The sequence below is a fragment of the Dermacentor albipictus genome, chromosome 1 (genome assembly GCF_038994185.2).
Source record: "Dermacentor albipictus isolate Rhodes 1998 colony chromosome 1, USDA_Dalb.pri_finalv2, whole genome shotgun sequence".
Taxonomy (NCBI): domain Eukaryota; kingdom Metazoa; phylum Arthropoda; class Arachnida; order Ixodida; family Ixodidae; genus Dermacentor; species Dermacentor albipictus.
This window is the reverse complement of record NC_091821.1, coordinates 318676526-318689900: the sequence shown is the minus strand read 5'-3', so window position 1 is coordinate 318689900 and position 13375 is coordinate 318676526. Positions and strand designations below refer to the sequence as shown.

The following is a 13375-nucleotide window of genomic DNA, read 5'->3' as shown; positions in this document are numbered from 1 at the left end:
ACAGCTGGTATTGGTAGCTGCTATTTAATGTAGGTATCGCGGCTGCCGCGGGGTGCCACTACGAGTCCACTGGCTAAAGGCACTGCGGCTTGCTGAGGACAACCATGTTTGGCTTATGTTTAGCATGTTGTAGGCACCAAAATTCAAAATCATGGCGTCTGTGTGAAATTGGAACTGCGTGCCATGGTGGCATTTAGAAGGCCCACTCCACCATAGCCTTTACAGTGCAAGGCATTGAAGAAGGAATGGGAGCACAGTGGAGGCCGTCTTTGATTGCCAGTAACTCCACTTCTGCTGAACACCTTGAAGTACTTTTTGCAGCGAAGTATTTCTGAAATAGCCTATTTTCACTTCAAACGCCTTTCTCCGCTTCAGTAAAAAGTGGTCCAGGCCCCCTTATTGTTTATGTGCAATACTAACAATTTATACAGCATGCAGTTGTTGCTGTTTACTTCCTACACACGCCTGCAGTGTGAAAGAACGAGCACAGTACAGTCACGGTACAATTCATGTTTCTGCCACCAGAAAAAGCCGTCACTGCACCTATGTATATGCAAAATAATCCCTCTGTGTCCCACTGGCTGCTGTTGTCACTGTACTGCTGTTAACCTTTGTCACATTCTTTCTTACCCTTCGCATTCCTCTATGCAGCCCTGCAGCGCCCACTTTTTTGAGAGAAATTCTTTATTCTACTCCTCCCCTCACATATGCAAATGCACGTGTACATGTACAGGCAAGAGCTGTAGCAGACAGTCTACATTGTCAGGAAACGTCTGCTTTATTGCATTTGTTTTCATTTTCTTTTGCTGCCGCTGAGAAGTTGAAACGTAGCTGTTTTGCTTTATTCGTTATTTGTACCTTCGTAAGGAAAAGTTAGCCTGACAGCTGCGCACAGTAGTATAACAGAGCAGGTAAACTGTAGCTTGTAATGTACGTTCATAACCTTGACAGTGCTGTACATCCTTGTTGCACTTTGCATAACTGTACTTGTAGTGGATGAAAAGACTGTCTTGCTTTTCCAGGACACATCCAGTTTACAATGCACAGGCACGTGCATTTTTATAAGCATGCACAACCAAGTGAATTTTTATAAGCAATGAGGTGCTATGAGTAGATGAACACTTTGCTTGGTCATTTGCCACACATGAGCAGCATGCATGTTAGCCAAAGCAGACAAGCACAATTGTGTTAATGTAAAACGATTTTATTCTGCAGGACACAAATGTATAGACACTGGAAGGAGAATTGTGGAAGAACATAACATTTGCCCAAAACACATCGTACCTGTTTCTTTTTGTTTGTTTGTTTTTTCCACATTGCTTGGGCGTCACATTACATGGTCTTAGGAATTCTGTCTTTGAATAGAGGGTGGACACTGCAACAACGGAAGAAACGATTGTGCTGAAGATAACGATGTGCAAGCCTCTATGTTAGTATGAAGAAAAATTTGACGTGAGCATTGAAAGAAAAGTGCATTGTCAGACACATCATAAAATCAATCTTTCTTGAAATGTGAGTATAGCAGGTTGTTAGTGATAAGAAACAAAAAGAACACTCTAAAGTATTGTTATGTCCTTATTTTCCTGTTCAGTGCATTTGTGCACAAGCTGAGCCTTTGTGCTGCTTTCATATTGAGAAGAAAGAAAAAAAAAAGAAAAACTGCTGCATGTTGTGTATATGCCAGTGCTAAGCAATTACGGAGCTTCCTTTCAAAGAATTCTGACAACATGCAGTGGTCAGTAAGTAGCAGTACTAGACACCTTCTTCAAGGACAATTGGGGCATAATTTCTTCTTAATTTATTTCCTCATCACTGACAAAAGTCACCATCAGGTGTACATATGCCAGGTAGCTTAATAGCATGTTGTTTATATCCTATAAAGTGCACAACAAATAAGGTTGCAAAGGAAGAAACACAGGCAAGAAACAGGTATGCTGTCCACATTGTGAAAGCAAAACATGTCTGCATTCAAGGACTTGCCGACAGATGTTTGGGGATTCTTTCTGTAATCATTTCACTACAGCAGCTCCCAACAGATCATAGGAAGTTTAAAAACATCTTGACAGACCTATATTGCTCACATTTCGTTGTATGCTAGATGGCTGAAACTCTAAAACACGTCAATCATACCTAGCCTAGTAGATCTGTGAAAACACAACGCTGATTAGCAGGAGGTCATGTGCAGTTGACTATCAGCCGCTTGCAGCTGAAAGTGTTGCACTCTTGCATGGCACTGACCACTGGCCCAGCAATACACAGAACAACCCAAGCCCTTGCGATGTGGCCTGTGGAATGCCATGTGAAACCTCTCCTCATCAGTGGTTGTCCCACAAAGACGGCTTCATGGGCTTGCCCTTTTTATCAGACTAGTAACGACCCCCTTTCTATAGCTTTCATGAAAGGCAGCCTCAGCTGCATCTGTTTTGGTGGCCACGAGAAGCCCCCATGCCTGTATTTGCAGACTAAGCATCGAGCTTGACATTCGCTTACATGGCTGCTGTAATGCTATTGCCCCCTTGTCTAGATCATTCGGAGACACAGATTCGGAGGCTGTCTGTGTAGTGCGCCCATTGCATTGTGTCCATGAAGCTTTGAACGCTGAGAAAGTGACATCTTCAACTGTAAGAATGCTGGATGCGGAGACCCCCTGAGAAAGCATCACACGATCATAAGCAATGGCCTAGGTGCATGCCAATCTTGCTTTCCCTGCCGTGTGCTTACCCTGCAATGTTTCAGGACGATGGAACACGCTCATGTAGGTGTAGCAAACTGCCCTGCTGAAATTTGCTGAGAAACTAACCAGATTCAGCCATTCAATGAAACCACAGTGTGAAGGGATCCACGCAGCACCTGCGCAATTTTATCCTGCTAGACAGAAGAGCAATGGACGTGCTATGACCTCGATGGCCTCTAGCGAGGGCTTGCCTGTACTCGGAGACAGTCGTCTGGCATCAATTAAGCGGGCTGCTCCACGAAGTCAATTTTTGCTGAGGCAAGCTTTTGCACAACCGAAACTTGAGGAGACAGGCACCATGTCAAGCCTGCCCGCCTGAAGAAAAGAGAACATGCTCCAGCAGCCACTTCAACATGGTGTTCTTTGTCCGAGAACACCACCTATGGCCGCTAAACAGACAAACCTAAAAACGCACTTCGAAACATTAAGCCTACATACTCGGCAAACATTTCTGTCTCGCAGTCGTATAGCGACCATGAATGTGTAGACAACGCATTCATATATATATATATATATATATATAATATATATTTATTTATTCATCATTTATTTAAATCATTTTTTTTTCACATTAACACCGACACTTATATGTACATCTATAGAAACAACCTTTGCCTTTTAATAGAAGGGAATAAATATTTTAGTCCTACTATTTACATGAGGGAGACTGAAACAGTGGTAATATATATATTTATATACTTACAGCAAAACGTAGGAAGAGTGCTGGTGAAAAACAACTGTAAAAGGTGATTACGACATGCATTACTTGTGTACCCTTTCTCATTCCCTGCTGAAGATCACCGCTCTCGTGTCAATTGGGCCAGTCTGTATTGCCTTCCCTCTACATGTGGATTTCGTGACTTGCATCTCAGATCTTTGGGATTTTCCACTGTCCGTCATGAGTTCACGCACGCTTTTATGCTCGCATTGGCGACAATTTGCACGCCGCAGTGAAATGCTTTGCGTATGGTTGCTTCCCGCTTCATATACGAGAAGTTGTGTTGCAGTCATTTTTCGAAAACAAGCATGGCCGAGCGCTAATTATTGGAATAATTTTGTATTCTTTCAGGAGCATAAGAATTAGCAACCCATGACCAAAAATACAAAAAAAACGTTGATGAGCTGTAAACTCTACGAGAGGCAAAATAAGGCACTGTAAAATGAGCCTTGTGCAGTACCCTACAAATTTTGCCCCTTGCTACTATGGCTGATGGAAGCAATTATTTTACTGCTCAAGGATATGAACAATGGATGCATGTTTTATGCACCCATTGGAGCTACAACACAGTGCAACTGTGTTGTTTCTTTCATTAAGTGTGTCGGTGGACATTCTTCGTCAGAACAAAGAATACGTTAAGTAAGAATAGGTTCACAGTTTGCACTTGGCCATGCTTATTAGTATCTGTGCTAAGTCAGTGTGTCACTACATGCTTGCACTGCACCTTTTTTCTCAATCCAAAATCACCTAACCCTGATGTGTGTACTTTAATTGCTTACTTCGCAATGACATGGGAAAAGGGAGGTAGCAATTTGCCAAAATGACATAGCTAAACTTCTGTTTTCTTGCCACCTGGGACGGTACTCTGTAAACTGCCCAACTATACAGCGCTGTATTGCACCATACTGTGAGCAGTCTGGAGACTTTTCGAAGTGTCATGAGCACCTATAGGTGTATGGTTTACATGACCATGTTCCTGCAGGTCATTATCCAGGGCAATAATTTTTAGAGTTTAACATCCCAAACATAGTGTGGGCTACGAGGGACGCCGTAGCAGAGGCTACTGGAATAATTTTATTTAGTTATTTATAATTTTGCGTTCCATGCCCATCCACTAACTAGCTAGGACAAAATTGGATATCTCCCAGGTGATTTGTGATGCACTTTCTGCTAGGTCCTTAAGTCGGACTCGCTCAGAGCGCTGCTTATGCACCTGGCTACGTCTCTGTGTCAGCTTACAATCTTGGCATCCTGTGAAAAGGGCGACCACACTCACAATAAGAGCGCCATCACTGCAATCCAGGCATGCACCTGACAAGTGCAGATCAGCCATTGTGCAGGCCCCCACTGGACAGGTGCACAGGCCTGTTTTGGCTGCTGATTTGACTCCCTTGTCTCCATATTCATGAACTCTGATTTGTAGACACACAACTTTCTGCCTGTGTACAGCCTGCACATCTTCCTCAGCAAACGAACATTTAGGCATGTAAGTTGGCGCTGACATGTAGCCGAGCCAGAATGCAGGGCACCGTGTTGATTAGGCTTAAGTTACACTGTGATGCCTGAAGGGAAGTAGTTGACATGTTCAATCGCAGCTAGCTGTGTAAGTGTGGAGTACCTTAACAGTGTGAAAAAAAAAAGGCGCTTTGTGACAGACATGCTGTTTTCAGTAAAAAAGCTCTTTGCCCGGTGATTATGCAGGACTTGCCAAAGCGCCGTCGTTGCTGTAAGATATGCAGTGCGAAGATGGTTATCAAATTGGGGAAGCTGATCAGCAGAAAGAAAAACGGAGCATAGTAGAATTATTGTTTGAGATTCAAGGAGTAATTAGAGTAATGTTCCAGCAATACCTCCAACAAGCTACAATCTTAAATTTGCTGGTGCAAAGTCGCGTCAGGAGAACATGCGTGAGCATGACGGAAGTGTATGTTTGCAAATTTTGGGCCGTGGTGGCACATTACGGCATGGAACTTTCTTCTCCCATAAGAAGCAGCCAAGCCTACTACGTCAAACACTGGTGGATGATGGGGAAGCCAAGGAAAAAAAGTGAAAGTGTTTCTGCTTGGGCGCATTCCTTTCTCTGCAACAATGGCTACCAACACACGTACGCGAACAATTCACATGGCCTGGCGATGCATTGCCCACTTGCCTGACTTACAACGTGAGACGGGATATGTTGATGCCGAAAGAGAGAGAGTGACCAAGGAAAAAGCTTCCTACTGCGTATGACTGGGTCTCCGTAAATGCCTATAAAAAACGTGGCAGTGAGAGGACTACATCTAGGGGAAGAGGGTAAGAGGAGGAGGTGTTCCTGGCTTTCACTCAAGGGTGGGGGCCTCCATCACGGAACAGCGACACCGCATGCACTGCAATAACATTACTACTGTCTCCTAGCGCTTACACTTGTCCAGAAAAATGTCAGGGTCGGCTAAGCAGGAACATACACCATTCCTGCAACTACACAAGGCGTACCAAATGTGGTTTCATCACCTGCTTTCGAATTGAAGCTTAGCAGAGGATAAGCGCGTTTTGTTGATTTTGTACTCATTTATGCCTGAATTGCTCTATATGTAGCGAGGAAAACATAAATAAACAGTGTTGAATATTCAACGCCAACAGCTTGGCCACTGCATGGAGTGGCAGTGGGTGCAGCAGACATGCATTTGCTGCATATTGTGTGTGCCAGAAAAGGGGAGTGCAATCATTTATGTATGCAATATAGAACAAATTGAAAAAAAAAAACCTCCTAGGCTACTGTTCATTTTAAGCACTGCTCAGTAATGAGATTGCCATAAGTGGAATGACAGAAGTTGATTTCTTCTTCTTTCCCTCCTTATTAATGTGCCGCAGGTTAATTTCATCAATTATGTGCAAGATTTGACATGCTTGCATGCATTCAAAATCTAGAGTGCCACTAGGTTGCAAGTTAATAGCAGCTGTGTAGTTCTGTACACAATGCCACATTGTGAAATATGCAGGGAGCATTGCTATTCGGATCCGTGCACTTTGCTTAAAGTCCCTGTGTACTCATTCTTACGGTGTGGGCTTGAATAATTTCTGTTTGGCACTGAGCGTCACATAGGTAATTATTGGTGATGCATGACTTGAATATTCATACTGTTCAAATGCATGCAGGTGGAAAGATCAACAGGCATGGACATACAAGAAGCAACTAGGGTAGCTTGTCTCAGATGGTCCTTTTAGACCTGTCTTTATTGCATCTTGTTGCAGTACTTCCCTGGGGACCTTGCTAGGTAACAGTCTGTCGAAATAAGCGCAATAACAATTCTGTATATAATACAGAATGGCAATATCGTAATTATTTGTCTTTATACCGTATAGACTCGTGTAAGGGCTGCATCCCCAACTTCGCTGCCCAAAATTTGAAAAAAAAAAAATATAGAAGAATTTCTATCGGAGAAGCAATTGCGTGTGGTGCCCCAGTGCTGCGCACATGCGTTGGCGAATTTTCCCATGCCATGCACTTCCGCGTAGCCCTACTAGATGGCGAGAGCTGTGTGTTGACCTCTGATGCAATGATACATTTGGGGATCTGGGGTCTGCAGTAGCTGCCGGCTGTGCCAACACCATTTTGACCAAAACGTTTGGTCTCGTGTAAGGGCTCCACCTCATCAAAATTGTGAAAAATAAGTCTATACGGTAACTGAGCACCTTTCTTCATGTCTTGCCCATCTGGCATACCTTACTATCACTCTTAGTAACTGCTATTTATCAAAGTGTTCCAACATTCATGGTTTAGCACAACAGTTTCTGGAACACATTCACAAAAGCCAGATTCAACATTCTATGCTATGAAAAGCAAATGAATGCAACTTAGATGCACCGTTCTCCAGGCCACAACTTATAAATCCAATTTTTCACGCATCATTTATTGCAGTCAACTCCCGGTATTATCAAGCAGCAATATTCCTTTGCATCAGTTGCACAAGCCAGGCACCCCAAGCACAGTTAAACATGCCATGTGCATCCTTGAGGCTATGCATCCGAGACATGCTCTTTGCATATTGAGCGCCACCTTCACATTCGTGCAATGAACATAAAAGTGCCCATGACAAGGTTTTGTGAATATTGTAGTATGCAACCTAAGAAAAAGGCTTGCGAGATATTTTCTGAATGCTGACACGTCCTTGAAAACTGCTATTGCCAAATAAGATATCTGCAATTATTTGTAGTGGCAATGGGCGGCAATGCTCGAATGGAATCGCAGGCGCTGTTGCCTTTATGAGTATTTGACAGGAGCATAAGCTTTAGTATAGGGAACATCAGGGACCTGCATTGGGTGTGGAATAAAATTGAATGCTTGTTACCCTATACTCAGAAAAGAAGCATACACATAAAAAAAATCAAGAATGCACCTCGCGTGAAGTTGTGTGCAGGGTTTTGCATTCTTTTTTCTAGCTGCATGCGCCCGTGTTGCTCCATGCGGGAGGACAGGAGAGGAACATAACATCAACGTTGAAGACACGATCACAGCATACGGCCGACAGTTTCCTCCATTTGTTTTTTTTTTAAGTTCTCTCTCTCTCTCTCTGCCTATAGAGCCGTGTGAGCACTATATGTATATAATGTGTGTGTGTGTTTGTGTGTGTGTGTGTGTGTGTGTATCTATGTATATAGGAAGAAGGTTAACAGGAGGACGCTTCCATCTGGAGGTAATGAAATCCGAGCGCTTGAGAGAAAATCAGCATTCTCGGGAGATTTGACGTTGACTTTGATGTATACTTGAGACAGTGCACCCTCTCAGGAGCCCAGAGTGCCAACGATACCTCAGCCCACCTTTTCCATTTTGGCATACTCTCTGGCAACATTGGCCATGTGACCACCCAGTGAAATTGGGAAGGTTATGTTCCGAGATCTTTGTGGACACAAAGCCTTGAGAAAAATGAGCTCGACGCCCAGGGATTTCTTGGACAGCTGGAACTGTTTTGCTTGTGACATTGTGGTGTCATACCCCAGCTTTCCAGCCATTAACAAATGAGATTAAGCTGCCTTGCACACCACAAAGAATTCGAGGAACATAGACAAAGCACAAGAGTTAACACATCTCAGTGAAATCTTGTCATCAGACTTACTGTGCCTGAGAAGAAAAATGTTTGAGAGTAGGGGCATAAGTTGAGCTCTGCTTGTAAGGCACAATCAAAAAGGAAATAGAGTCAGACGAGTATCCAGCGCCTCGTCTCTAAACTGCAAGTATCCTGCACCCTCATACTACACGTAGGGAGTTCGTGAAGTGTCTACATGGCCTGGATCAACCACATTTGTCATGCTGGAATCCCTGGGCGCGTTGCTCAAGCACTGCTGAGTCTCGGTAAGCTACCCATTGAAATGAGACAGGGCCGCTGGCAAACGGGGGTCCATGGGGCATGTTGGTCGCCAGTATGGGGGATCTCCTGTAAATCCACCGCCACTTGGCGACGCATAGATATTGTGTGCACACTCAGCACAGTGGCCAAAATGGCCACCACAAGCAGACGTCATTGCTTGGTGACCTACAGTTGCAGTGCAGGCAGTGGAGTCACACTGCCTCAGCATCTGGGCTTGTCGCTGTTTCCCAGAAGTGGGTCACCACAACAGCAGATTATATGTGATGATTGGAAAAAAGTACAATGGCTTTACAAGTGGTGGTGCCTGAATAGTCTCTGTGGGCAGGCGTCTCTTTTGATACATTTAAGTGAGGTACCTACCTCTTTAGACCTTGAAGATGTCCCATTACATCTTGGTATCAGCAGCACATGTGCCTCATGCCTACACTATATGGCAGCAATATGATGCCAACCCGCAACGAACTTGTTTTTAAAATTCTTGTTTTGATGCAGGCAGCAGTGTTATGCATTCTGTCATCATATTTCTTGGGGCGCAAGTGGAAGCTCGAACATGGAATAGCATATATAAACCTGCTAGGGTTGCTTTGTCAGTATCCTGGCGTTTGTAGCGGTGCAGTGCGGGTCCCTTGCTCAGAAGTATTTATTGGCTTGCTATGCGGTTGTTGACCTGTATATCAGGCAGAGCTGGAGGAGTGATGAAAGCAGGAGATTGTTTAGTGCACTGTTAACCACACGGTGCAAGCACCTCACATGAAATTTCACACCTGGCAACTATCGAGCCTCGACTCCCTCGCAACTGCATGGTGAGAAAAGAAGAAGAAAAAAAGGCAACATGGAGTCATCTATTGCTTTTATCTTTGGCTCTCTGAGACAGAAATGACCTCGGTTTCACCCATGAGGAAACGTCGGGGAAGACGTCATGGAAAAATGAGAAAACGGGAAGCAATGAAGCGTCTCCCGAAGGAAGACAGTCTTCGGTTGCGACATTACCTACCACACGATGAGAGGCTGGATATTCGGAAGACTGTAGGGGGAACATTCGAGAACGCCAACGCTCTGGGAAAATTTGTACGTTTCTCACTACAGGAAACAATGGAGGCAGGGGCGGCTATACAACGTGCACTGACCGTAGAAAATGGCAGCATGAATGACGAAGGTGGCTTCAGTACTTGAAGGTAAAAACCACGGAATGAGAAACCAAGACGACAATATGGGAGGACTGTTGGGAACAGGCTCTGCTATCCCGGCCTTATCCATTTCTACTTGAGAAGGCGTGTTTGAACTTCTCACTTTCAATCATCCACAACCTTTGTGAACAGAAATGAAGCCACTCAGCATTTGGCTGCAGCTTAATTCAAGTGGTCTCCTATTGTGCCTGCACCAAACTCGGAGGGAGGCCAACTCTAGTGCTAACCTCCAACACCACGAGATTCACAGACCTGACACAACACAGCCAAGATTTGGCAGCATTCAAGCTTTTAGTGGCTTTGTTTCTTTTTACAAACTGAGTACCGACACGAAACTGATGTATCCTGAGCAGCGCCAGTTGCCAACAACCATTAGCTAGCAGCATCCCGGAAACGCTACAGCATACGGGATCAGTATTCCAGAAGACATTTTACCCTACGCTGGCACTGTAATATTGCTCCAGTCAACCCCACATGCAGCCCAGAAACAGTGACAGAAGCCACACAGGCAGAACTGGTTGACTCTGGAGCGAGGTGCAAACGCGAAGAAGAAAACATTTTGAACCAAGAGCCTCGCTGCCTATTGCAGGACTGAAAAGCAGGCAGTTCTTAAGTCTGCAAACTATGTGTATTGCGTCTTATTCATTCTAGTTTAAAGTCTACTTGTTGCCCCAGATTTTGAATTACGTAGTTGACCTATTCATGTATTCCATACAGAAGGTTTACAAAATCAACATCGCAGTCCATACTAGTACTGCTCCAGTAAGACATGTAGTAAGCCGACTTTAAGAGGCAGCCTACTTTAGGACGTGGCATATTTTTCACTTCATACTCAATGTAAGAGTGCAAATAGCTTAAAATATGACTAGATATTTGTGTGAAGAGTCGCCCGCTCCGACAGAATGGCACCTTGCCACATGAGTAACTTAAGGAGAAGGTTCAATGATGTAGTTAGTTAATAAAATAAGGGAAGGAATGAAAATGGGAAGAAAAACCGTTTCAGGGTCAAAACCCACCCACGACTTGACGTGCAAGCGCGCAGTCTTAACCACCGGTCAGCAAGGTTATGGTAACGGCTAATGACGGTTCTTGCTTTGGAAGAATATGCGGCGCCTCTTTTGGCAAAGGTAGTGCAGACGGAGTGCACAGTTTCAGGAAAGTGTGGGAATGCGTTGATTAGGCTTTTAGCATCGGAAACTTCAGAGCAGTGGCATGGTTCAGAATATTCAACGATTTGTGTCAACAGTGCCCCAGCGGTGAAAGCACTAAAGCTTAAAGCGCCTAGGCCTAGTAAGCACTGATGCAATTCAGTGGGTACTTCAACATTGGGTGCATCGGGCACAAAGGTGGAATTGTAGCGTGATTTAGAGCTCACTTTAGTTCATTTCCGGCGACTGGGCAGCGCACGTCAAGAGTGGGGCAGACAGGACTACATCTGCTCTGACCACTGACCAGCAGCATGCAGTTCTTCAGCAACACCATGAACACAATGTGGTCATGCACTGCACAGTGCAGCATTAGAGAAGTTTAAAATAAAGCTGAGATTTGTTGGTAGCTTTTTGAGGTATGGCACAGGGTTAGTTAGAGCCAGGTAAGGTACAAAAGCAGGAAAAATATTATGATCAAAACAAAGATCAATATGTTACCAATGCATGCATTTTGTAAGCAAAATGAGTTGTGAAATCATCAAATGTTGTCAGGCACTGCTGCTGTGTGGGTCGGTGATCAAGGCAGAACTACTGAACCGCAGCTGAACCAGCAAAGAGGGCATATACGACTGCTGAGGTCGCGCGCACATTGGCTAGGCACGCGGTGAACGTCGGCAGCCACATGTGCCACTCATCGCCAACCCATACCTACGGCTGCTTAGTCCCGCTTGGATTTTGACCCTAAAAGAGTAAAAAAGACACCCTAGTGCGGCGGGCGTCCTGCTTGGGCCTCCGGGGGCCCATCCCGTACTGTCAGATGCCCGGGTCTGACGAGCTGACGGTGCCCGGGCCGCTCTTAGACCCAAATCCCGTGCTGCCGCCTCCGTCACTGTAGCTGTACTCCTCGTCCTGGTAGCCACACTGAGAGTGCGCCCGGCCACTTTCTGAGCCACGGAAGTCCAGGTTGTACTGGGCCCAGAAGCGTGTGCATTGATTGGTGTTCTCTCTTTGCTTAAAGTACGAGCTGCACGCTATGCCAGAGCCACAGTCAAGTCACGAGGATGATGTATTTGACATAGCTCTGGTGTTACCCTTTGCAATGTCTTGCCATCTGCTACGAAAGCCCATGTCAAAAGCGCAGCCTGTTTTTACACTGTAATCAAAAGGATATGACATATGCTGCTATACCTCTGCTGCTAACCACAGTGACTCCCACTGGGCCAACTGGACAAGCTCACTAATGCTAGGGATGCGATGCCACGGGCACCAGATCGCACTCCTATGGCCAACAGAATGCTGTTTTGTCATGTTTATATTTCTCAGAAAGTGCTAGGTTCATAAATTTTCACAAGAGTTAGTGTTTCCAGCCCTTCTAATAAAGAAAGACGTGTTCTAATCTGAGTGTATCTTGTAGGCACTCATGTTCAATGTTCTGAAGTTACAATTACATTTTTTCTTCACTGTATTGATGGTACAAAATTACTGGAAGACACAACTTAAAATGACTGGTGATTGACAATGTTCTGAAGCCACAGTTAATATGCATGGAACAAGATTTACTCATTATTATATGTTCTTTGTTAAATCAAGTTAACTTTATAATATATAAAGTAAAGATATAGCACATACCATTTATGAACCTTAAGAAAAAAAAGAGTGAAAACTGTTGGTACTGCCAGCTTTAAATCTGTCATCAGGTGCTCGTCGCACAGCATTGTAGCCCAAATGTTTGATGTTCTGATGCGGTTTCAAAGAACTGCTGGATGTTTACTGTACTTTCATGATGTTCCAGACTATGCCGATACTCTTTCAGATGTGTACTGACTAATAATACACTTTTAAGCTTTGTCTCGCATTCGGATCCTACACACTTGAGGCCACAGCCTATAAGAACTGCTTTGTTGCATGTTTTGGATTACGGAGCCAATCATATTAATGTGCCCAAAACATTTACCTAGGTCCAACTGCAGCTGTAAGATTATGTAGAATGACACTTCTATTTATGTGGTAGCAAGAGCTATCCCGTTATGCACATTGTGCCTTGAAGGCTCTGTTAAAAAAAAATACGCAACTCTGTAGAATGTTCTGTGTTCGTTATTGCAGTACCTACTAAGTATGTGCTCTTAACAAACAAACACAAAATGTGGGCCGGTGGGAGCAGGTGGAACAGGCAGCAAGGGGGCACACCTTCTCACCACTTTGTTATTGAGTTAGTCAGCCATGCATTAGATTTTGCTCTCAAG

The 13375-nt window shown here is 44.4% G+C and overlaps 1 protein-coding gene across 5 annotated transcripts in view; it reads right to left on the bottom strand.

The window, feature by feature from the left end:
* alpha-Catr (alpha-catenin related) overlaps nt 1–13375 on the bottom strand; it is a 184164-nt gene that overhangs the window by 8264 nt on the left and 162525 nt on the right. For 3 of the 5 annotated variants that reach the window (XM_070531598.1, XM_065434422.2, XM_065434433.2), the window contains one exon: nt 6631–12101. The exons of 1 other annotated variant lie outside the window; for it this stretch is intronic. In XM_070531598.1, the coding sequence (XP_070387699.1) occupies nt 11946–12101 (156 nt within the window). In that variant the 3' untranslated portion in view covers nt 6631–11945. Of the gene's footprint in view, nt 1–1284; nt 1376–6630; nt 12102–13375 lie in introns of those variants that run through there. One more of the 5 variants, XR_010564968.2, reaches the window with a different exon arrangement.